This window comes from Python bivittatus, unplaced genomic scaffold (assembly GCF_059951505.1).
Source record: "Python bivittatus isolate LINGU-HERP-01145 unplaced genomic scaffold, Pbiv_v1 ctg000350_np1212, whole genome shotgun sequence".
NCBI lineage: Eukaryota > Metazoa > Chordata > Lepidosauria > Squamata > Pythonidae > Python > Python bivittatus.
This window is the reverse complement of record NW_028277074.1, coordinates 5,563,439-5,590,415: the sequence shown is the minus strand read 5'-3', so window position 1 is coordinate 5,590,415 and position 26,977 is coordinate 5,563,439. Positions and strand designations below refer to the sequence as shown.

Below are 26,977 nucleotides of genomic sequence, written 5' to 3'. Positions count from 1 at the left end.
TCAGTGCTGTTTCTTTCCATTGCTTGCTTGCTAATTACCTTTTTCACATTAATCTTGAAGCAGAGTCATAGAGAAGCTTGCTTCTCTGATCCAGTGGTACGGATGGTCACAATAATATGCCAGCATTATTTGAGTGATGTAAAATTAACTGGATGGCTTGATTTTTTTTTTATTTTTTATTTTACTGAAGCAATATAAGGTAGCTTGTCTAATAAAAACTTCTCAGGAATTAACAAAAGGTACTTAAGAAAAGGGCTTTTCCCTTGTTTTATTAATTACTGTCCTCAAACTTGTTTCTAGCTTACGTTAACACCAGCCCAGCAGCAATTATTGCTACAGCAGGCACAGGCACAGTTGCTGGCAGCTGCAGTGCAGCATTCAGCCAGTCAGCAGCACAATGCTGCAGGCGCCACCATCTCAGCTTCTGCTGCAACGCCCATGACACAGATTCCTCTATCTCAGCCGATACAAATTGCACAGGTGAGGTTTCAAACGATTAATGGCTTTAGTTGGCCAAATATGTCTTCTTTTGTTTGTTCACTGAACAGCTGAAGATAGATCCATAATATACTGTGTTCTAAGAATGTCTTGGGTACACAGTAACTGCCATATCCCTGTTGCAGAAAGCTTGTAACTTTTTAAATGAAATATAAATGTGATTACTACATTTTTATTGTTCAAAATAGGTGTTATATTTGTGTCCTCCTCCATCTACCTTGTACTTCTTTTCTCCAGTTCATTTCCTGCTAACTTGGCCAAGAAGTTATTTGCTATTACATCCAAGTTACACAAGCAAGGATGTATGCCTACAAATCTGAATTGGAAACTGTAGTTTGAAGAAGGGATTTCCTTTCATGTCTTCTGTTCAAACTGTGGTTTGAAGAAGGGGTGGCAAACAATTAACTATTCAATCCAGGGGGGAAGGAAATAAAAATGAAGTCAAAAGTGGGAGCATGAAGCCTGTTCATAATATCAAATAAAATTGGTTGATAAAGCTGAACTGTGGAGCCAGTTGAAAGCTATTCATCGAGCAAGCAAAACTTCACTTCCATATCGTTTTGTAACCTCTAGAACCTTTTCCACTGTAGACTGAAGAAAATGGTTTCATCATTTTCTTATTAAACAGCCTTTGCTTTGCTTATTTGGATTTCTGTTGTAACATACCACCAAATAACTGTTTCTTGTAATAGATTAGTCAGTAGAATCATTGAGTTGGAAGAGGCCATATAGGCCATTAAGTCAAAATCCGTGTGCTTAGTGCAGGAATCCAAATTAATTCAGTGGCAAATGGTAAATCAGATTCAGCCTCTACCTGAACACATCTAGTAAAGGGGAGACCAATAACACTATTGTACAGTAATTGGTTCCATTAGTAAAGTACTCTTAGAGTTAGGAAAGTTTGGCCTTGACCAACTAACTTTGATTTAACTAATCAGACTGTATCAGAGACATTAAGCAGATTTTTAAAAATTATGTAGTGGTGTTTCTTATCCTCTGTCTAGCTTCTGTTATTAATAATATTGTTATACAACATTATTATGTAACAGCCGGATGGATAATAATGTAAATAACAAAGCACTTATTTGTATATCATAAAAGAATGCTTGCGCTGTCCCTTTTTTACCTGTGTGCTTGCTGAAAGGTTAGCTCAGTGGTTTGTTGCCTCTGAAAGACTCTTGCCAAAGTTTCACTGATCATCGTGTCAATCTATCAGTATGATTCCCAATATTAATTTTGTAATATAGAAAAGCAGCAAACATTACTATTATGATGAACTAGTCTTGGCCATCTCCGGAGTGCGCATTTATATTTCTTCCCTTGCCTCTCATGCATAAATGGGGAATTCCTACACACTTTGGTGGGTAGAAGGGAGAAAAGGTCATAGAGAAAGGCACTATCTTGCCCCTTCTAAATATGCCAGTTGCTTGCACAGAAGTAGATGCATGAAAAAAATAGAGGCAGAACCCATTGGATCTTCCTGCTATTAAAGAAAGCTGCAGAAAAATCTCAGTAGGGTCTGCTGCTTGCCTTTTTCATGAGCCAGATGGCTGATGAGAACAAAAACTGCTACTGTCCTGCCCTTTCACAACTTTCCTATTAGCAAGGGACAGGTACAGAGAATGAAAGAGCCAGCTTAAAATATCAGCATTTGCTAAGTGTTAAGCGTTTATTTCTGTTACAAACATGGCAATATATCTGAAAACCTTGAAAGGGGTGATAAAAATGTATTTCTTTATCTCACTTTTTTCCACGTGTTCTCTTAAAAAGTATATATAGGTGTATTGTGTTCAGAGAACAAGACATTTGGGGTCCTTTTTCCATTGGCTTTGTTTTACTCTAAAAAAGGGAAGGAGGGGATGTTTAGTTTTGGATATTTCATATGTTTTCCTTCTCGAAGGATCTGCAGCACCTGCAGCAGCTCCAGCAACAGAATCTCAATCTGCAACAGTTTGTCTTGGTGCATCCGACAACCAACTTGCAACCAGCACAGTTCATCATCTCACAAACACCGCAGGGGCAGCAGGGTGAGCAAAACGTTGCTAAGAGGATCTTTTAGAATATTTCATGTAGCAAAGCCCTGTATTTTTGAGAAACCATGTTTTAAAAACATTTGGTTATAGGCCTGTTCATTTCAGGGGAAGAAAAAAATGATCCTTCTCCTGGAACCATCTGATTGACTATAGTCAACTGATCAGGATGTACCTATTCTTACTCAAAATGTCCCTTTATAAGAATAATTTATTCTTACAGTAGCTGTAAAGGGTAAAGGAATGTATCTCCAAAGTAGTCTTGTTGTAATTGCATATTTAGTAATCAGCAACAAATTTTACATTTCCTTGGAATGTTTAGAAGTTGTTCAGCTGCATCACCTGCTTGAAGCTTGGGCATCTAACCTTAATAGCTGATTGATTAAGTGAGCTTGTTTTCAGCAAATTCTGCGAATCTTCTAGAAGAGTCTATTACAAGAATAATATCTTTATGTTTCTGTCTTTTTTTTTTGGCTTAAAGGAAGCACAAAGAGCTTGTAGGTTGTACAGTAGATAAAGACAAATAATGTGCACTTCCCCTTTTCCTCCTTTTGTCAGGATGTCATTTTAAGGGCAATTGTACCAGCCATTATTAAATACTAGCTTTCTAGGAAAGGGATGGTAGTGTAATTAGCTAGAACAAAGATTCATTTGTATATTGCTAATATCACCTGTGGAGAAATCTGATAACTAACAGCTAAGAGCAGAACCCCTACTTAGACATGGAGCCCTATAGAGAATTTTCTTAGTAATGGCTTGGCTTACCATAGGAGGAGCCCCGTATGGAGTTTTTGGCTAACAGCTCACAGTGGGAGTTTTATGGGCAAAATACCCTGAAGACTTTTTGGACAGGGCCTCTGAAATATTGTAGTGGTTAAACACCCTGAAAATGTTTCCGTGACTATCTCTGTGTGCAGATTCCGCAAGGAGTTTTTTGTACTAACTCTAGTAAAAGATGTACACACATGCACATATAGAGAGAGGCCTAACACTGAGAATGTAACATTCATCTCAGCTTCTCCTCCATTGCTGCACTGTTAGCGGGTAAGACTGCATAATTTTGGTGTAGATTAAATTGGTTTAGGTTGAATTTAAATGTTAAAGCTTAGGTGTAGAAGTAAGGCTTAGAACTTAGAAACTGGTATCTGGTATCAAAACTTGCTAATTACTATTTTAAGTATAATTTCCCTATTTTACTATTTTGGAAATCTAGATATTAACTATTACATACGCACAAGCAATTAAAACCATCGACTCTCATAGTATAGCTTCTAATATGAATTGTTTTGCTGTGTGACTTATTCATGGCGTACCTGATCCTTAAAAATCACTCCAAGTGGAATCTAATAAGAGGTGTATTGTTAGATCTTTAACCTGACAATTTCATCTGGTATGGCTGGATCAAAAAGATTGGAAGCATGTGCATTTGTTTTAAACTAGCCACAGCTTTCTGTTACATCCACAGTTTGGAAAACTGTAGTCACTACAAATCAGAAGTAGGCATCCTTTTCAGATACAAAAGCCACATTAATTTATGAGGTCTGAGGTTTTTGTTTTTCTTCCCCATCCTTTGAGAGGATGGGAAAGACATGTACATGCAAACACTGAATTTTCTGTAAGCCCACATACCTCCATCAAAGTTATTGGGAGGAAGCATTAAATCTTGCCTTTTCCTCTATAGTAAAGATTACTGTGCACAACACTTAATTAAATGGTCACCAGTTTAGTTGGTTTTTAAATGGGACTGCTGTAGGCAAATTCATGGAGGAGATGGCTGTCATCAACAATATTGAACAAAAGAATCAAAGGGAGCATACCCTAAACATGATTTGCTGAATGCTTTTAGCTAGCACAAAATAACGGCTTTGTTTGTTCATTCATTCATTCATTCATTCATTCATTCATTCATTCATTCATTCATTCATTCATTCATTCAGTTTAGGCACTGCCAAGCTCCAAACTGATTCTGGGTGGTTTACAATATAATAAACAAAAACACAATACAAAACAAAGCAAGATAGGATCCAGTTGCTCTAGATAAAAGCAGAGAAAAACACATCCAACAAGAGGTTCCGTTCATCTTAACCCAAGGCCTGGGAGGTCTTTAAGGCCTTACAGAATGCCAACAGGGTGGGAGTCATACTGATTTCAGGGGGATTTCATTCCAGAGGGCAGATAGAGAAGTCACACTTCCTGGGTCCTGATAGATAGCACAGTTTAATCAAAGGAACCTGGAGCATGCCAACTATATCAGCACATACCAACTGGGCAGAAACCAGGGGAGATAGATGGTCCTTCAAATAACCTGGTCCTATGCCATGTAGAGCTTTATAAGTTATGACCGGCATCTTGAATCACACTCAGAACATGCTGGCAACCAGTGCAGCTCGCAAAGTGGAGGTCTCACATAGGCATCCTGAGGTATGTCTATCACTGCCCACACTGCTGCATTCTGGCCAGTTGAAGCTTCTGAATGGTGTTCAAGGGCAGCCCCTATGTACAGTGCATCGTGGTAGTCAAGCCATGAGGTGACTAGGGTGTGACTGATTTTCTGAAGGGCCTTCTAAGTCAGGAAGGGGCACATCTGGGTCACCTGATGGAGCTGTACAAAGGCCCTCTTGGTGTCAGGCCCAGCCCAAGAACAGCAGGAAAACAGTCCAGCCAAGTTCAGTTCTTTATTGCTTACACCATATAGACAGAATCTTGCCAAACTAAATCTGTACATGCTAACCTAATAGACTGTGGGAGAATCTAGGGAGTGGCTATCTTAAGTCTCTTCTTCTCACACTCTGCTCTGGACTATGTGGCCTCTTGCCTCCCCCCTGGAATGCGCTCCCTCCTTTCTGAGAACCTGGATCTCTACTGCATTCCATCACACCTGGCCACAGCTGCCATATGCTTTTCAAGCAGGAGCTGTGAGTCCAAAGGACCGCCAGATTATTCATACTCTTAAATGGGGAAATGTTATCCCATCCAAGAGCATAGATGGAAACTCCCTGGGTGCAGGAGACCCTAATATCCACAGCCATTTAGTCTTAATAGGATTGTCAGCATTGGTCCATCCAGATCTGCACAGCTTCCAGGCACTGGAACAGGACCTCAACAGCCTCACTTGGCTGGCCTGGTATTGAAAAATATATTTGGGTATCATCGGAATATTGGTGTTACCAAACCCCAAACCAGCGGATGATCTCGCTGGGAGTTCGGTGACATATACATATAATAAATTGTTGTTGTTGTTGTTACCGTCATCATTATGTCACTCAAGGCTTCATGTACAGTAGTTGTTAAACAGGAAGGGAGAGAGCGTCAAACCCTGTGATACTCCACATAAGAGGGCACCAGGGGATTACCTCCCTCCCTGCGAACAGCAATTGGGACTGGCCATTAAGGAAGGAAAAAAAGAACACTATAACATGGTGCCCTCAGTTCTCAACCCCTGAACCCGATCCAGAAGGATACCATGATTGATGGTATCAAAGTATGCTGGGATATCAAGGAGCACGAGGATGGGTGCACCAAGTCCATCCCAGCCCTGCCACAGGTTATCAAATAATAATAGTAATAACTGCCTAGTTAGCTGCTGCAAGAAGATCACAAAGACTGACTACAAACAACAGCATGACATAGTAGCAACAATGGTGCATTGGAATATCTGCAAAAAATACCATTTGCCTGCAAAAAAGAACTGGTGGGACCACAAAACAGACAGAGTAATAGAAAATGAAGATGCTAAAGTGCTCTGGGACTTTAGAATTCAAACAGACAAGCACTTGCACATAATACCCCAGACTTAACAATTGTTGATAAGAAGTACAAAAAAGCCTGGATAGTGGACATTGCAATACCTGGAGACAGGAGAAGAAGAGAAGAGGAGAAAGAAAAGAGAAGAGAAGAGAAAGAACTGGAGAATATCACAAAATAGACCTGCAAAGTTAGTACCAATAGTAATAAGCACCTTAGGTGCAATCCCAAAACATCTGGAGCGCCACTTGAAGACCATTGGCATTGACAAAATCACCATCAGTCCATTGCAAAAGGCAGCTTCACTTGGAACAGCCTACATCCTGTGACGATACCTTTAATACCCATCAAGCAACATCTGCCTATCCCAGGTCCTTGGGAACTTGATAAGTGGATAAAAATGCCAAATCCAGTCTAAAAAACCAGCTGACTGTGCGACCAACAATAATAATATATTAAATGAATGTGACTAAAGCAGTACCAAATCCTGGCCTGAAACCCAACTGAAATGGGTCTACATAATCTACTTCCTCCAGGATTCTCTGCAATTGCAGACTGATCACATTCTCACCAACCTACAGGACTAAAATCATTGGGTCCAAGACCAGCCTCCTGAGGACAGGCTGCACCACCACCTCCTTCACGGTGGAAGGCGCCATCCACTCTCTCAACAAGGCGAACCCCACAGCATGGATCCAGCTGCAAATCACCTCCCTGACCACCTTAACAACCCAGTAGGGACTTGGGTCCAGAAATTTGTGGCCGAACTAACAGAGCAGAAAACCCTGTCCACTTCCTCAAGCATCACCAATTCAAACTCATCCCAGATCACACTACAAGACTGAACAAAGGCAACTTTGGCCAGAACTATCCACTTCGAGTCCAGCTCGGAGAGGATCTGAGCAACTTTATCCACCAAATAGCCGGAATATTCTTCTCAGCAGGGACTGAGTTACCCTAAAAACAGCCACTGGACAGTTACCAGCAGACACAGTAAGGACGGAGAAATATTGATATTTTGCTGCCCTTATCACCATGAAGAAATACCAACTATGGGCTTTTACCTGTATTAGGTCAGACTCACTTAGGGTCTTCCTCCAAGCATAGATGTCCAGCAAAAGGAGGACATGTCCTCCTTATTGCCTTATGTCTTCCGTCCAGCAGGCATAGCCTTAAAATCAAATATTGTCAGGCTTTTTGAATATCTACAAGCTGTGTTCCTGAGCAACTTTTTTCTCTGGTGTAGCACTTCTAAGTACAAGTTAACAAGCTCTGCTCTGTGACCTTAATTAGTTGATTAGGACCCTGGGCCAGTTTGGGCTGCTGCCTGAAATTGATAAGACCTTAATCAGGTACACACTGAAGGCTTTTGCCTCCTAAGGGCTCTAGCACATTCCTGTTAAAAAACCAGTCTTTCTATGCTGGAAAAAGTAATTTCATAATACATATAGGCCTAAGTACTTTTTTTTTTTGAGTTTTTACTGTAATTTTTGTTACAACACCAAGGAAGTTAAGAGTTAGTGTGTCCTTCTATTCCCCCCATTTGTCCTGCTTTCCAGTTGTTCATATTCTCCTTTGCCTGATCATCTATCTGGTGTCTGCCTCAGTCATATGAGATGTTGCACTACTTAGAATGGGCTTCATAACCTGAGGCCCAAGAGTTTTAGGTGACTATCCAAAACATTTGGTCCTTCAAGCATCTATAGTTCTTTGGGATTCTTAATGTGATAGAAGGGAAAATTAAATATATTGAAATTTTACATTTAAAGTAAAGCAAAGAACGTTGTATCATACTTTTTTGCTTTATAACCCCCAGCCAGTAGTCCAAAGGCCAAGTGCAGACTATGGCTTGAGAGACTGTGCTGTTTTTAAGAAAGTAACAAAGTTGATATAGACTTCCTTTAACAGTAGGCTGGGCTGCAAGTATGGTACATGTGAAGAAATATGCATTCTGTGCTCTCTAGAACCTGTACTACAGTAAACCATGCTAATTGATTTCATTTATGTACATGTTTTGCAATTTTCAGGTCTCCTGCAAGCGCAGAATCTCTTAACGCAACTACCTCAGCAAAGCCAAGCCAACCTCCTGCAGTCTCAGCCAAGCATCACTTTCACCTCTCAGGTAAGTTTATTGTTTGTTTGCTTGTTTATTTTGTTTAATGCTGCTTACTGATGAGGATAGGATGGAAGAAATAGTGCATGATTTGAGTTGTTGGTCTCATTCTTCAGGATTATTTGTAGGACTGAGGTGGTCCTCAAAAGACCTACCATGTCACCTATAGGTTCACACGCTGCTGCTGCTGTTTCCCATGCATTTTGCCTCAACAGCCACAAATTTACTAGACAAGGGGAGACATGGAATGACATTATCAGCTCAGTTGCATTCTCAATTGCCTGCAAATAGATATTTGGTAGGCTACTGGAAACATAGTTTTTTGGGGGAAAAGGAGAACAGGAGAGAAGTAATCCTGAGCATTCTCTTCTCAAACACAATCTTCATTTAATCACAGGTAGGTGATATGGTAAGTTAATACTCTTGCTCCTTCCCCGTCCCAGTGATCCTGATCATGGAAGCTGGGGAAATAGAGATGCTCTGATATCTCTTTTTAAGATCTTTCTGCTCTGAGCAGAGAACTTCTTTATTCAAGCCTTTGCTGACAGCCAATTCCATAGTTTAAGTACATGCTGTGTAAAATAATATTTCTTTCAGTCCTGAATCTCCATCTGTTTAGTTTCAGTGGATAATTTTGAATTCCAACATTATGAGAGTGGGAAAAAATGTGTATCTATCCATTTTATCTATGCCGTGAATGATTTTATATAATTCTATCATATCTTCCCTTACCATCTTAATTTCAAGGTAAAGAATCCCCATTGTTGTAGCCTTTCCTCATGGGAGGTGCTTCATCCCCCCAATCACTTTGGCTGCCCTTTTTTACATTATCTTCAGTGTTAAAGTGCCATGATCAGAATTGTACACAATAGTCAAGAGTGACTGCATCATAGATTTATATGTCATTATTATATTGACAGTTCTAATTTTAATTCCCTTCCTATGATTCCAAGCATGACATTTGTCTTTTGTACAGCAGCTGCTGACTGCATTGACATTTTCAAGCTGTCCACTGTTACACTGTTACAAGATCACCTTTTCTGGTCAGTTACTACCAGCTCAGATCCCATTAATATATAGGTGAATTTTAGATTTTTTTGTGCCAACATGTAACTCTTTACACTTGTTTACTTTGAACTATGTTTGCTTGTAAAGCAAATTCTTTACAATCCCATTTAATTTTACCACCTTGAAGAGTAGGCTTCCACTGCTACTGATCAGTCTCAGCTCCAAATAATTTATATACAAGTTGTCCTGAAACAGATCTTTGGGGGACTTCATCTTTGCACATCTCAGCATTATGAGAATTGAAAATTTATGCCTACTCTCTGCTTCCTGTTTTTACATTAATTGCTAATCCATGAGAGCACTTGAGAGCACTAGGACCTTTTGGTGAGGTTCTTTGATCAAAGCTTTTCAGAAATCCATGTAAAATATCTGTTGAGCCATCCTTGTTCATATGCTTGCTGATACCCTCAAAAATGTCAAGACTTCATTTTATATTATCATGAAATCATTAAAAAGTATTAAGTTCCTTCTAAAAAGCTATGATGATAGCAATCTTAGCTGTTGCTAGAATTGAAATAATGCATTCACACACACACATATACACACCAAACACTGTAACTGCTGAATAACCTTTGTGTGCAAAAGAGGTATCAGATTAAGCTATTAACATTATCTCAAGCTTAGTATTTCTCAGTGGAAAGCTGCTCGCACTCAGAGAGCTTAGATCCAATAAGTTTGTTTTTGCATCATTTTGGCTTGTTGTAATTTGCTAAAACTGTATTGCAGACATTCTGTGGGACACACATGCTATCATTTTGCTAGGCACCTGTGCTCCCTTCCCATCTCATTGACCAAAAGTACAGGTAAACATTGTAACAGAAAGATGCCAAGTGTCTTTGAATATCCAAATGGTTTCCAGAGGGTGCTTGGGGAATTTCCCAGCTCTCTGGAGGATATTTGGGTTCATTGCCTGGTGAGCCACTGGCAATTGGAGGCAAGCTGGGCACTGGACATGACTGCCCCCAAGTAGCATTTTTCTGGGGACTGATCCTGATTGGTGCCTCAGTTTGTTGAGGTCCCCAGGAAATAAAGCCCTGAAAAGATGCCTGCAGCACCAGTGGAGAAAAAGCAGAAAGCTGCCTGGCTATTAAATTAATCTGAACGGCATTTTGCCAGTAAAGTCACTTGGGATTGGCATGGGCATAATCTTTAGTGGTGACTAGACCACCGTTTAGCAATATTATCTGGAATACCTTTTGGCCTGTAAACTCTGGGGAAGTAAATAGGGTGCGGCCTAAACTGTCCTCTGCCACTTGCAATCTAGATCCCTGCCTGTCCTGGCTGCTGAAGGAGCAGGCAAAAATGTGACCACTTAGATCCAGGAGATTGTTAATACCTTTTTCTAAGAGCAGGAGCTACCACCAATCTTGAAAAATGCTGTGATGTGCCATCTTCTGAAGAGGTCTTCCATGACTCTGGTGGTCTTAGATAACTATACCAGCTGTTGTACAGTCTCCCTAGGGAAGGTTGTTGTGGCAGTGGTAGTAGATCAGCTGTCCAGCACCTCAGAAAGAAACAGCTTATCTGGATCCTTTTCCATCATGATTCAGGTCTGGGTGTGGGACTGAGACAGCATTGGTCATTCTATTAAATGACCTACAGTATGTCAGGACCTTGATGGGGGCAGTGTGCTTCTTCTGGTCTTTTTTACACCCCACAGCAGCTTTCAATACAATTGACCATGATATATTGCTGGAAAGCCTACATAGGTTGGGAATTGGAGGCACTATTCTGCAGTGGTTCTCCTTCCTCAGTGGGTTATTGCATATTGTACTGGTTGGGGTTGACCCAGATTGGCACAGTGGTCAGTTCTCTGTCCCCTTTTTCACATATACATGAAACTGCTGGGAGGGAAATCCACTAGTCAGTGCGGCATCATCAGTATGCTGATGATACCCAATTATACATCATACCCAGGCTGTGGGGCAGATACTGTCAGTGTTCTAGTTCAGTGCTTGGAGCTGTAAAGGTTTGAATCGGAGGTAATGGGCTGAAGCTGATTCCAAGCAAGATGGAGTTGCTGTTTGTTTGTTGGCTTCTGTTGACATCAATATTACTCTGGACAGGCATACAGTACTTGTGAAGGAGCAAGTTCACAATTGGGGGATCCTTCTAGAATCATGGTTCCTGCTTAAAAAGCAGGTGGAAACTCTGGTTCAAGGGACCTTTGCCCAGCTTTGTCTCTGCACCAGCTGTGACCTTACCTGGTACAAGAGGACTTGGCTAGTGTACCTCATACCCTCATTGCAACCTGGTTAGATTAGTGCAGTACACTTTACATGGTCTTTCTTTAAAGACTACTCAGAAACTACAATAGGCCCAGGACCCAGTGGCCCATGTGTTAATTAATTGGCACCCATTGCTAGGAGCACATAACACCAATGTTACACTGTTTACAAATTTATTTATTTATATTTCAAATTTGGTCACCGTGCATCTCACCAGGGAGTGACTCTTTAAATTGGTTTCCAAGTACAATTTAAAGTGCTGGTTTTAACCTATAAAGCCCTTTGTGGTTTGGCACCTCAGTACTTGCAGGCCCACCTACTCCAACCTGAACTGGTCCAACCTATCCAGTCATTCAGAGAAAATCTCCTTGCAGTCCCACACTTCCAAGAGGCAAAGTGAGTCAAAGCTGGGAGGCACTGCTTTTCAGTGGCAGTACCACTGCTTTGGAATAATCTGGTGGAAATTAGACTAGCTCCTTCCATGAAGGCTTTCAGGAGGATGTTTAAAACTGAGCTATTTTAGAGAGTGTTATGTACTGTGCCATCTTTTGTATTTTTATTTAAATTGTGCTGATCTTGTTATATGTGTGAATTTTATAATTTAGTGACTGAACTGTATTTTTAAATGTAGAATGGGTGTTTTAATTTTTCCTGATACTGTGTCAGCTCCCAAGAGTTATTAGATTGGGGTTGGGTAGAAATGCATAACATTCCTTAGCTCAACATTCACATTGCATAGTGCTGCAGTTCCCAAATTGTGCCACGGTGCCCTGAGTCACAACAGCAAACTCACAGGAGCATCATGGGATATTTTAAATTTTGACCTAATTACTTAATAAACAGAATTGTTAGGTATTTCTTTTGGCCTAGGGCACCATGAAAAATGTACTGAGACAGCAAGGGTGCCGTGAACCACAAATGTTTGGGAACCTCTGGCATAGTGACATAAATTATTGGGGGGAAGTGCACTTGGATTGAAAACAAAACAATTAAAATAATTTTCTTGTAGTACATTATTACTGCGCTTTCCATCTTACTGTACTTTCCCACATTTCTTAGCAGCCAGCAACCCCAACACGCACAATAGCAGCGACCCCTATTCAGCCACTTCCACAGAGCCAGACAACACCAAAGCGAATTGATACACCCAGCTTGGAAGAGCCCAGTGATCTTGAGGAGCTTGAGCAATTTGCCAAGACTTTTAAACAAAGACGGATTAAACTTGGATTCACTCAGGTACGATTGCATTTCCGTTTAGAAGAATTTGATCACTGGTATTCAGATCTGAGAGTCTTAATCCCTTTTCCCAATTAGGAGTGGTTTCTTATTCATAAATTTGTAATATTATTTAATTATATTAATAATTATATATTTAAATAAACGCTTGGTGGACTTTTTTATCCAATTTGATAAGGGACCTTTTAAATTAATGGCTTTGAAGCATATCTGTTGGATTCCTAAAGATAATGTGTTAAAAAAAATAATTCTGGTTTAGACAGAGGTGACACTTGGCCTTGCAAACCTAATAATGAAGTTTCTTTGATAAGTGTCCAAGCACTTTACATATGCCCTATGTCTAAAACTCTGAAGACAAATGCAAACTGACAGCCAGGAAACCAGTGATCACCTGGATATTGTACTTGTGGTCTCCCTGGAATAAAACCCACAGTTTTATTCTGGCCAATAAAGGAAACATTCAAAGAAGTTGCCCCCCAACCCATCCCCCAAAAACACTTGGTTCTAATCATTAGTTATTTCAGACTACAAAAGAAAAGAGAAGTACATTCTGATTTTTTCCACCAGTAAAAGAAACCAGGGCTGTAGGTTGAAGCACCACTATCCAAGGAGAAGGACTTGCAAGAGAATACTGACCTGACCTCACATGACGATAAGCTCCTGTTTTCACCACTTTGTTCAGACCTTGAAATACTAATCTCATTCTTCTACCTTTCTCTCTGTGTCTTCTCAGTGTCATATATTTTTCATTTGTAAACATAGTGATAGAATCTATCTCTGTCTTTCTCCCTCTCTTCCACCCCATAATTGATGTGAGCTACTTTGAAAGAGACAGTGTTTGGCAGAATAACTAGATAAAAATCTTACATTTTAGAAGGCTTGGTTTATTCACAGAAGTGGTGAAAAGAGTCTCATCTTTCTTGCTAGAATAGATGGGGCATATGACTTGCCCTTACTTCATGCTATTTACTAAAAATGAGATGAGTGACAACAAAGAGAGACCCATCTTATTTGTAAGCAGTACTGAGAGTGCTTTTTTGGTCCCATTTCAGAATTTACACCATTTTTTGTATGGAGTCTGTGGTAAAACTGATTAAAATGAACACACACACCTGGAGATTGACCCATATTCAGTCCCATCCCTAATTTTGAATCAGTGGAATAAATGCATAGAAAGTCAAAGAATGTGTGCTTATGAATAAACAATGGACTGTTTTTGCATGTGCAATAGTCAGAAATCAGAGATGAAAGTTTAAGATTGTTCCAGTATCTTACATATTAGGCGCATTGCAGTTGAATCCAGGAATCAAGTTTTGTGTTAGTAGCAACTTCTAAATGCTTGAAAATCTGTCAAAGTCTCAGCCTTTTTCTGAAACATGAAGATAGTACAAAAACAGTGCATTAATATACTATAACCCTCCAACAAGCTTAAATACTAAAAATATTCTTAGTTACGTTTTATCCTTGTTAATATTTCCAAGTAGGTTTCAGAAACAGGCCAACATATAAAATGTTGCAATAATCTAACTTCTTAGTAACTAAGGTATATAAGCTCATGAGACAGTTTGCCTTCTCCTGCATTACAAAAGTTTGCATTTCAAATGGGCTCTTGATCACTTCTACTGCCTAGAAATCCAAAAGCAAGTCTGGTTGAGAATATCACAAAACAGTACAAGTGAAACTTGAAAAATTAGAATATCATGCAAATGTTCATTTATGTCAGTATGGTTTCAAAAGATGAAACCAATATATGAGATAGATGCATTACATGCAAAGCGAGATATGTCAAGCCTTACTTTGGTATAATTGTGATGATTATGGCATACAGCTTATGAAAACCCCAAATTCACAATCTCAGAAAATTAGAATATTACATAACATCAATAACACAAGGATTGGAAATAGAACAATATTGGACCTCTGCAAAGTATAAGCATGCATATGTACTCAGTACTTGGTTTGGGCCCCTTTTGCAGCAATGACTGCCGCAGTGCGGCATGGCATGGACGCTATCAGCCTGTGGCACTGCTGAGGTGTTAGGGAAGACCAGGATGCTTCAATAGCGGCCTTCAGCTCCGCTGCATTGTTCGGTCTCATGTCCCTCAACTTTCTCTTGGCAATGCCCCATAGATTCTCTATGGGGTTCGGGTCAGGCGAGTTTGCTGGCCAATCAAGCACAGTAATCCCATGGTCACTGAACCAGGTTTTGGTACTTTTGGCAGTGTGGGCAGGTGCCAAGTCCTGCTGGAAAATGAAGTCAGCATCCCCATAAAGCTCGTCTGCGGAAGGAAGCATGAAGTGCTCCAAAATCTCCTGGTAGACGGCTGCGTTGACCCTGGACTTAATGAAGCACAGTGGACCCACACCAGCAGATGACATGGCTCCCCAAATCAACACAGACTGTGGAAACTTCACACTGGACTTCAAGCATCGTGCATTGTATGCCTCTCCATTCTTCCTCCAGACTTTGGGTCCTTGGTTCCCAAATGAGATGCAAAAGTTGCTCTCATCAGAAAAGAGGACTTTGGACCACTGGGCAACAGACCAGTTCTTTTTTTCTGTAGCCCAGGTAAGATGCTTCTGACATTGTTGTTCAGGAGCGGCTTGACAAGAGGAATACGACATTTGAAGCCCATGTCCAGGATCCGTCTGTGTGTGGTGGCTCTTGATGCACTAACTCCAGCCTCAGTCCACTCCTTGTGAAAGTCCCCAACACTTTTGAATGGCCTTTTCCTGACAATCCTCTCCAGGCTGCGGTCATCCCTGCTGCTTGTGCACCTTTTTCTACCACACTTTTCCCTTCCACATAAGCTTCTATTGATGTGCTTTGATACAGCACTTTGGGAACATCCAACTTCTTTTGCAATTACCTTTTGGGGCTTTCCCTCCTTATGGAGGGTGTCAATGATGGTTTTCTGCACAACTGTCAGGTCAGCAGTCTTTCCCATGCTTGTGATTCTTACTGAACCAGCCTGAGACACCATTTAAAGGCGTAGGAACCCTTTGCAGGTGTTGCGGATTCATTAGCTGATTAGAGTGGGACACTTTGAGCCTAGAATATTGAATCTTTTCACACTATTCTAATTTTCTGTGAATTTGGGGTTTTCATAAGCTGTACGCCATAATCATCACAATTATACCAAAGTAAGGATTGACATATCTCGCTTTGCATGTAATGCGTCTATCTCATATATTGGTTTCACCTTTTGAGTTGCCGTACTGACATAAATGAACATTTCCATGATATTCTAATTTTTCGAGTTTCACCTGTAGATTTGGGTATCAGTAATTTGGGCAGAGTGCTTTAGTGGGTAGTGGCTAGAAATATTGAGGTATTTTGGGGATTACATAGATAAATCTATATTTTCTAGAGTATCTGGATTTAGAAATGGGGTTAGTTATAAAAATTGATGGACTTTGTCAGGATGAGGAGAGTAAGATGAATATGATCCTTCTAATTCTCCTTTATAACTGTCAGAAATGGAATTCTGAATAGGATGGGAACAAGTAAAGTCACATTTTTGATGCTGTGTACCAACATGTTGGGTCTACTGCAGAAAGTGTTAATTGTAGGACTGATGTTCCACATTATGGCATATATTTGTGTCAGGCCCAATCCAAGAACAACAGGGAAATAGTTCATCCAAATTCAGTTCTTTTATTGCTTACACCATATAGACAGAATCTTGCCAGACTAAATCTGTATTATTGCATATACCCTGGGAGATTCTAGGGAGTGACTATTCTAAATCTCTTATATTTCCCAAGCTCCTGCTGCGGACAGTGCTGTCTCGTGTTTCTCTGCCCTTCCTGAAATGTGCCCCCTCCTTCCTGAGAACCTTGCTCTCTTCTACAATCCACCACATCACACACACCCCCATAGATACATTCCATCACAATTTGTGAGAGAATGGACACAACATGTTGAGAACATCTGTATCCTTTCTCCTACCTATAACCAGCTAGGGGCCTCACCAGCTCTGAAAAGATGCCATTCTTCTTTAAAGATGTGAGGAAGATGTTCTTTTATTTTGGGACCCCTCTTGGTTGGAATTTGGGGGTGGAAAGAAGTGTGAGTGTATGTGAGAGAGCCTGTTGACTAATTATAGAAGACCTGCTCCAGAATAGAGGAGAACCAACAGAGGGTCAGCAACGTCAGGAAGAAAAATCTCCAACAACAGCACTGTTGTTTCATTGAAGCACAAAAGTAGCTCAGGGATGTCAGAGGACATCTGACAGACAAATGGAGTGGACCTTGTGCTCGAACAAACATCATCCTTTGCATGAGAGAGGGAAAATTGTGAGTTTCTGTGAGCATGGGCCAGAAGAATTGTAAGGAGTCATCACAAGGAAAATGGCCACCTCAAGGCAACAGGAGCAAGGGAAGGGTAACGCTAAAGGCATTTGCAAAGAGGTGTGCAAGTGAGAGCTTGATGGGAGCTGCAGAGCAGAAGAAGGCAAGTCAGCAAAAAGCCCCAGGCAGTATAAACTGGGAGAAGAAGCAGGCAAGCAATCTAACACACACACACACACATAACTTTATGGAGCTAGTCAAGAGTTGTAGCAGCTGCCTAGAACCTGGATAAGGAAAGTCCCTGAGGGCTTTGAAGAACAATCTAAGAAACAGAGGAAAATCAATGAATGCTCACAGCTGGCCCTGTAGTGTTGGCAAATGGCCAGGCATTAACAGTGAGGAAGGATACCCTGGAAAGTTTGGGGAAAGGTGCGGAGACCAGGAATAGACATTGCCACACTAATGGGAGATGGGCAGTTGTTGTATTGGTGACAAAACAAGAAACCCCAAAGAGAAGATAGGAGAAGGTGCTTGCTGTAGTTACAGGACACTCACAGCAGCAATCTCAGATCCTTAATACCAGATACTGAAGCATCCAATAACTCTGCAGAGGAGGAGGATAAAGTAGTGAACATAAGAAGGTAGTAATAGCAGTAGCCAAGTGAAAAAGTTGTGGTGTAAAAGATAAAGAAGTCCTAATGTTTAGGTTACAGTGGGAGGCTAACAAGTATAGAAAATAGATATTAAGGGTTAGAAGTGAAAGCCTTTCTATAGAAATAAAAATACAGTACTGGAAAAAGTCAGTTCAAAATAAAGTATAAAAGTATAGGACTAACACTGTAATAACTGATTGACTGAAAAAATATATACATACATACACACACACACGCGCGCGCGCGCCATTAAGTCATTGTCAGCTCTTAGCGACCACATAGATAGATTTTCTCCATTATGATTTGTCTCTAACCTGGTCCTTCAGCTGTGCCAACAGCACCCCCATCGCCACTGTAACTGAGTCTATCCAACTTGCTGCTAGTCGTCCTCTTCTTCTGTTTTCTTCCACCTTTCCCAGCATTAGAACCTTCTCCAGAGAGCTAGGTCTTTGCATAATGTGTCCAAAGTAGAATAATTTGAGCCTGGTCATTTGTGCCTCAAGTGAGACTGATCCATTTGTTTGTTTTCTTGGTTGTTGACAGATAAAATTAAATATAGATAAGAATAAGGACATGTTGAAACACAATAAAAATTAAATAGATATAATGGAGTACAAGAATAGGAAATACAACTATAGTAAAATATAAGCTAAGTTACAGAAAGTAAATAAGTCCTTGGGAATAGATGCAGAGAGGTAAGAGAATGAAGTGTAAGGAATAAGAAATCACATCCCTATTTGTAAAAAACAACAAAACCAAGTTGATTTTGAACTTATTTTGTAATTAAAAAAAGAACTTGGCTTGTATCTTGGGGTCTGGTCCATCCCCTGGGTCTGGTCCATCCCCAAACCAGTAGTAGTATGCTATACGTTTCCATGGAGCTCTTTTATCTATGAAATTACTACAACTGTAGAAATCCATTGTGAACATCTCATGGTGTACATGAAACCGCTAAGTGAAGCATGCAGAGATGAGATGAAAGTGAATAAACTGAAACATGAAGAGTAGATTAGAATTCCATCTGTTCTAGGTGGGTTTCTTTATGTTAATTTTCTTAAGTTTCAGAGTTTGGGTTTCACTTCAGATATCCAGATAGTTTCAGTGACATTTTTTTTTAGTAGTTTAAGCTTGTGCACCAATTGTGACATCTTCTAGGTGGAGATAGACTGTCCAGTTCTTAATCCTGGTAAGTACTAATGAACTGCAGCAATATAATTGAAGACATTTATGAAACTTTGTTTGGATCAAAATTCAACAACTAGAATGCTGATTGCCAAGGATTGTTTAGAATATATCTTACCATTGTTGGAAAATAATGTTATCATTGAAACACTCTGATTATCTGGGCGTGCCCATGTTTAATTGATAGTATTGGTCTTATTCTGGTCTCAGGCTGTAAAAGTTTTACAGGCTTCTAAAACACTGCCTGCTCCTATATAAAACAAGATATTCTCTGAAGTCATACCCTTTTATGGGTGCATCCACTTTTTGAGTTAGGGAATGGATTGAGAATTGGAACTTCATTATTACTGATAGGACTCTGTAGGTTTATAATAGGTGTTTAAAATGATAAGTTGCATGCATAGATATGGAGAAACTATGTTATAATTGCATTTTCATAACTTTCCGTAGAAAATCTCTTCAGTTGGATTAACTCATTCATGGCAATTTTTTAATAGATGGCAATTTCTATTGCAGCATGTAAAATGAACATATTATACTATGTGCAATAAGTATTAGACTATCTACAATAACAATTTAACTGAAAGTGGAAAACCATCTCCCACAAATTGAATAGAAATCTTCTTACATCTTATATCCCCAACAGGATAGCAAATAGCATAGTATTTATTTAATTATTCTGTTGGATGGATGGACGGACAGATGGACAGACAGATTCTAATTATAGTGATTGCTTTATTATATAAGAATGTAGAATTAGAAAACCTAAGTAGTAAAGATTAAATTCTCATAATGTGTTTGTATGCATGTATATCAGAAAGAGTATTATTTGTGGATGAGTGCCATGGTGATCTAGATGTCCCTGCTGCAGTGGGATGGCGTTTACGATGGAGATTGGCAGCTGGATGCAGGATCCAGGTTACCAAAAACTCTCTGGAGAAAGGAGAGATCTTGAGATAGCCCTCATGCACTCTGGACAGCTGCTCCTCATGAGTAGACCACAGGAATCAATGTTTTGCGGTCAGCTTATGAGTTGAGCGGCTGGGAGTCCAAGGAGGAGCCATCTTTGCTCAGTCATTAAGGCAGCCTTTTTTAAGGACATAAAGCTTGACCGAGCCTCATTTCTTAATCACTTTGGATGTATTTTTTTATTGCTTTGGAAATATTAAGACTCTTCGGAATGTTAAGCTTTACTGCATTCACTGGATGAGTCACTTTCTCCTTTGAGAAAGAATTTTTAAATGCGATTTTAAAGATTTGGAAAAATATTATTTTTGGGATTAAACAGCAAAAGGGTGCTTAGAGTACTGACTTTGGAAAGTTAACAATGGATTAAGGGTCTAGATGGACTTGGAAGTATAATTTTAAATTAATTAGAAGGATTCTTCTCGTGGGAAACTGTGATTGCTTGGATTTCCTTAAGAAAAACATGATAGAATGGGACTTTGAAGCTGGGACACTAGAGGGAGCTAGAAGATAATAAAGACTACAGCTAAAGGAAAAGAAAACTTAGATTCAACTTGTTAACAAAGAATGGAGCAAAATACTTTAACGATGGAAATTTTGATGCATATTTTTGAACAGTGGTCTTCGAAATTGTCTGATATGATAGATGGAGTGTTAATGAAGTTACAGATGAAGAACAAGTTACACCGGATAAGTTTGAAATCAATTTGAATATGGATTTGAATGAGACGAGCAATGAGGAGGATATGGAAAAAGATGTACTGGACATACAAATTAAGCCGGTTCATGTTTCAATACTTAAAGGAGATATACAACTACTAAATCAGAAAAGCAATTGAATAACTTCTTTCTTATTGGATATAGAAAAGAGGTCTGCTAAAGTCTTGAAGGATTTTTTGAGAAGTGACAAAAAAAGGACAAACTTTTCTTACTGGATGTACAAAAGATGAGAAGAAATCAAGCTCTTGGGACCTATTTGAAGGGGTTAAAAATCAAAATTTTTAACAGTATAGGGAAGGAATACAGGGTTGGCTTATTTGAACAAGGTTAAAATAGATAATTAGTTATACCTGGTGACCCTTACTGGACTTTTGCTGATAAGGAACGAATGATGAGGCTTTTGGATTTTGTTTTTTAGTTAAAAGATAAGATATGGGGTGAAGAGAGTATTTCTGGTACTTTAAGAGATGGTGCTAAGTTACTAAAATTGTTTATACTTGTGATGAAGGGGGAAGTTACTTCTTTTTTCTTCTTTTCTTCTTTTTCTTTTCTACATTTTTTTCTTTTTCTTTTTTCCTTTTTTAATGTTTTTTGTAGTCTGTATTAGTTTTTATTTTCTCTATTTGTAATTTTTAATAAAATTATTTTTTAAAAAAGAAAGAGTATTATTTGCCAGTGGCACAACAGACTATTTTTAGACTCTCACATATGTATTGTTTTGTCTTTTGGAAATAATTACTATATAAAAGATTACCTATTATTCAATTTTCAAATTTTCTTATCTCTTAATATTATTTTTACAAAAACTAGACTTTATACTTTAAGATGAATGGCCAAGACTTATAGATCCAAAATAGTGGTGCTCCACCAAAGAAAATATTTAAGAGATTATGCCAGTTTTTTTCCTCCCTTGTTTTCAGATATTAGTAGTATTTACCATTCACAGTCACTCGATCAATAAACTGTCAGAACTCTCTAACAGGGGCTTGAATGTCCAAAACAGGCTTGATATCTAAAATAGTGGCTCTACATCAAGGAAAGTGTTTGGGAAATTATGCCAGTTTTTTAAGTATCAGTAGCATTTAATATTCATGGTCATTGAATCAATGAAACTGTCAGAATTATTTCCAGTAATCAGGACTGAAAATAAACATTGAAAGAATCTTTCTGTGTTCAGATTAGTAAGATTTAGTGAGAGAAAGGTTAGGGTGTTACACAAGAATTGCAACAAGTGCATTTCAAATGTGCAGCAATTCAGAACCATTAGCATCTTGAACGCTTTCTCCTATCTTTTTATTGAAGCAGGGAAGAAGGTGGGCCACACTTTACACAGCAGCTACTAGCCACTTTATTAGAGTGAGAATCCATTCAGGATCCAACACTATGGGGTTAATTCCCTCTTCTGGTGAAAAGCCAGGGCAGGAGTAAAGAAATTTATTCCACCCTGGGAGGAATTCTCCCCTTTCCAGTCTTCGTTTTGCATTCTCAGAGAAGAGCAATAGGCTTGGCTCCAGGATCTGGAGTCAATCTTCATGCAAAAAAGAGGGGTGGGGGGAAGCAGCTTGAATGGTCACAGTCCCCAGAAACCTGTATTCAGTCACTATATGGAAGGAATTATGCCCCCCCAGCTCTGTATTTGTGGCCAGCTGAGATACATCTAAAGTTATAGGACTGGAAGAGTCTTGAACCTGACTCAACCTTCAATTGCTGAGCTCAATTTTTTTTAGTATAGCACTTCAGATAACCATGTTTCATCAAACTAGTAATTGATCAGATTAATGAAATACTAACACACCTTTGAAGTGTCTTATTAATATTCAGTCGATGGGTCTTATCCACATACTGGAGATACATTATTCATATGGACAATTTAATTCAACTAAGTGATGGCACTAAAATTGTCAAGATTGGCAGGGGGGTGGGGAATCTGTGTAATTCTCACTTTAAAAATACAAATCTCACATACAGTTTTTTTTTTTAAATTACCTTACGTATTTCTTAACAAATTATTTTCTTTTCATCCATGTAGGGTGATGTTGGGCTCGCTATGGGTAAACTGTATGGAAACGATTTCAGTCAAACTACTATTTCTCGCTTTGAAGCCTTGAACCTCAGCTTTAAGAACATGTGCAAGTTAAAACCACTTCTGGAAAAGTGGCTCAATGATGCAGGTAAATAATTCTCTGGATTCTCTCATAATTTCACAGCAGATCTCTGGAATTCTGAAAGCACTTCCTGTGAATGTTCTTGAGGATATGAGTACGCTTTGCAGGAATGTATCTAAATAAGACTTAGTGCATTATAGAAAAAGAATATATGGAACAAGATTTATAAGTAAACCTTGACAGATTTTTCAAAAGAAATCTTGTACAATATTAGCTAAAGTGTAAAGCCTTTCTGTATCTGTGATTTATTTATAGTTGTTTTTTTTAAAAAATCATAAGTATTCCATTAAATTTATATTCCTAGGGCTAGTGCTGAAAAATACCTGAGCAAGAATATTAAATGACAGACATCAAACTTTGGCTAAATCTAAATAAAGATATATGCAGTTTCCTACAGTGTAAAGCCATATGTTTAATAAGTAAAATTCTTAGTGGATATACTTGTGCCAAGTTGATTTCATTCATTGGCATTCTGAGTCTCCTTTCTGTTTGCAAGTGGCCGAGCTGCTTGTTTCACTGGAGTGGGTTTCTGCATAAGGGACTCAGGTCCCAAATAATAGAAACTGGAGGTATGTACTTTTGTTAGGCAAGCACAATTAATGAAATCTACTTTCTTTAAACTAAGTTCCTGTTTACATTACACTACTTTAGTTACCATGATTAACGTGATGTTTTTGCAGAAAACCTCTCATCTGATTCAGCTCTTTCCAGCCCAAGTGCCCTGAATTCTTCAGGGCTGGGGATTGAGGGCTTGAACCGTAGGAGGAAGAAACGCACCAGCATAGAGACCAACATACGTGTGGCCTTAGAGAAGAGTTTCCTGGAGGTCAGTACCTGTTGTACTGTATTATTTTGTTATATAAGGCTCTAGCATCTATTGCAGTAATTTAAAAAAATAGTTTGATGAAATGGGGTGCAAATTTTCATATATACACACACACAGTAGTGCTTAAAAGTTTGTGAACCCATTTGAATTTTCAACATTTCTGCATAATTATGACCTAAAAGATGATCTGCTCTCCAAGTCCTAAAACTAGATAAAAAGAACCCAATGAAACAAATGAGTCAGAAACATTATACTTCTTAATTGATTTATGGAGAAAAATGATCCAAAGCTACATATTTGTGTGTGGCAAAAGTATATGAAGCTATGGGATTATCAGTTCATTTGAAATCAGAGTCAAGTGTTTCAGTCAATGGAATGATAATCAGGTATGAGTGTGGGAGGTGTTGCCTTATTTGAAGAACAGACTTCTGGGTATTCATGATCAAAGTCTGAACTTCACAACACATTGATCCTCACTACGCTGGAAAAGGTTACAAAGCTATTTCCAAAGAGTTTGGACTTCACCAGTCCACTGTCAGGCAGATCGTGTACAAATGAAGGCACTTCACCATTGTTATCCTCCCCAGGAGTGGTCAACCAACCCAGATCATACCAAGAGCAAGGTGTGTAATACTCTGGGAGGTCTCAAAGAACCTCAGGGTAGCGTCTAAGAACTAAAGGCCTCTCTTGCATTGACGAATGTCAGTGTTCATGAGGCCATCATCAGGAGATTGCTGAACAAAGGTGTGCATGGCAGGGTTGCAAGGAGGAAGCCACTGCATTCCCAAAAGAACATTGCTGTTTATCTACAGTTTGCAAAAGACCATGTGGATAAGCCAGAAGGCTGTTGGAAGAATGTTCTGTGGATGGATGAGACCAAAATAGAACTTTTTGGCTTGAATAAAAAGCATTATGTTTGACGAAAGGCAAACACATTTTATTAAGAATGCAGAACTTACCCCATCTGTGAAACATAGTGGTGGTAGTATCATGGTTTGGGCCTACTTTGCTGCCTCTGGACCAGGACAGCTTGCCATTACTGATGGAACTATGAATTCTGAACTATATCAGCAAATTCTACAGGAAAATGTCAGGGTATCTGTCTGTGAAGTGAAGCTCAAGAGAAAGTTGGTCATACAGCAAGACAACAACCCAAAACACAGAATTTGTTCAGCCAAATAATGGTTTAAGCAGAAGAAAGTTAATGTTTTGGAATGGCCAAGTCATAGTTCTGATCTTAACCCTATAAAAACGTTGTGGAAGGACCTGAAGTAGGCGATTCATAGAAGGAAGCTACCAACATCCCTGAATTGAAGCTGTTCTCTGTAAGGAGGAATGGGCTAAAATTCTTCCAAGTTAATGTGCAGGACTGATTAGCAGTTATAATAAACATTGCTGCCTAAGGGGGGCACATCAGTTACTGAATGCAAAGGTAACTTTTACCACCCGCAAAAATGTAGCTTTGGATCATTTTCATCAATAAATAAATGAACAAGTATAATGTTTTTGACTCATCTGTTTAATTTGGGCTCTCTTTATTTAGTTTTATTTATTTATGTATTTATTCATCAAATTTATATGGCTGCGCATCTCAAGAAAAAGTGACTCTGGGTGGCAAACAATAAAACTATAATACGGTTAACTTATAAAAAAACAACCATTATTAAAACAAATTAAAAATACTAAAAATTCAAAAAGTTCACAAACTTTTAAACATCACTGTATATATAAAAATACTGTTTCCCTTAATACTGTGTGTGAATCATGAGCATTCCCTCTACGTGTTTCCTAAAACAAATGGAAGACAAACAGGTATCTCCCTTGCAGTGAAATGTCATTTGCATTTTTATATTTATATTTAATTTTTATTTTAATAAATAATTGAAAGTGCAACCAAGGGAAAGAGCAGAAAAAGAAATAAGAGCAAAAAGAAAAGAGAAAAGAGATTTATAAGCTGTATAAAATTGAATAAGAATTTTCAAGGTAACATTAGATTAGCATTGCGTAAAAGATGTTACATCAGTATAACATTTCAAAACCATTATTAAAATCAAAACAATATTCAGTAATTAACAAAGGCAGCTAGTATAATAAGAATTATCAATCAGAATTAACTATTAATAAGAATTAGTATCTAATCAAAGAATATCTATTCTTATTGCAACAACTCAGGCAAGATCTAATAATTTAACAACTTACATTAACAGAAACCCAAACTTAAGATACAGTACAATTCCATATGCAGAATTAAGATCTACCAAATTAAATTCAATTCCATATCATACTTTTTTCCAAATACAAAGTTATTTTTGACATTGAGGCATATTCCCACAACTTATTCTGCTATTCTTTTAGAGAAAGAATCAGATGTGATTTCCAGTGAAAGGCATATAAAGTATCCTAGGAGTTATATATGAGGCCAACTCCACATAGGGATATAAAATTTGGTGATGTTACCAGAAAAACAGCTGGCTGAAAAGAGAATTTATACTTAAAGATTTGTTTCACTCGGTAATGAGATATAATTTGCAGATGTGCGTGGCATAGTAGTACTTACTTCCATTGTTGCAGCTTCCTTTTAATATGGAAAGCTATTACAGGTCCAAACTATATCATGTAACAGAAAATAGTCTAAATGGTTTATCTTTCAGAACCAAAAGCCTACCTCGGAAGAGATAACCATGATAGCTGACCAGCTGAACATGGAAAAAGAGGTGATCCGTGTTTGGTTCTGTAATCGGCGCCAGAAGGAAAAAAGAATTAACCCACCTAGTAGTGGTGGAACCAGCAACTCGCCCATCAAAGCAATGTTCCCTTGTCCAACTTCATTGGTAAAAATTCAAAACCATGTGAATTATGTTAGACTGGAAGATAATGTAATAATTCCTCACATTAAAAATAGTAAGAGGATGATACTGATATTTTTGTTCCTAAGGATCTCAAAATCTGAGATTTATGATCAGTGGTCATTAATGTACCGAGTTCAGTTCTTATTATTCCTATTTTGTACTTGGTGAAGAAAGATACTTATGCACCTAAAGCATGAAGCAAAACAAAGCATAATTTCATATGTCACTTTGAGTACTGTATTTAAATCTCTCTTTATAGTATGCTAGTATATTTAATTTTGTTCTTCCACATATAGGAAGGTTAATGATTTTCTAAAGATAACAAAAGGCAATAATACAGCTTCTTATGGTAAAAATCTAAAGCTATATAGAGGTTTGCATTTGATTCCTTTATTCATTGGTGAC

General features: G+C 38.6%; 1 protein-coding gene across 7 annotated transcripts in view; it reads left to right on the top strand.

The window, feature by feature from the left end:
- Window positions 1-26,977, top strand: part of POU2F1 (POU class 2 homeobox 1) — a 130,189-nt gene that overhangs the window by 80,488 nt on the left and 22,724 nt on the right. For 3 of the 7 annotated variants that reach the window (XR_015796758.1, XM_088144531.1, XM_088144532.1), the window contains exons 6-12: window positions 301-480; window positions 2,399-2,525; window positions 8,300-8,394; window positions 12,741-12,917; window positions 22,762-22,903; window positions 23,578-23,723; window positions 26,375-26,554. Coding sequence is in view for 6 of the 7 variants with exons in the window: in XM_088144531.1 (XP_088000657.1) it covers window positions 301-480; window positions 2,399-2,525; window positions 8,300-8,394; window positions 12,741-12,917; window positions 22,762-22,903; window positions 23,578-23,723; window positions 26,375-26,554 (1,047 nt within the window). In the remaining variant the exon portion in view is untranslated. The remainder of the gene's footprint in view (window positions 1-300; window positions 481-2,398; window positions 2,526-8,299; window positions 8,395-12,740; window positions 12,918-22,761; window positions 22,904-23,577; window positions 23,724-26,374; window positions 26,555-26,977) is intronic. The other 4 variants (XM_088144533.1, XM_088144536.1, XM_088144535.1 and 1 more) reach the window with 3 other exon arrangements.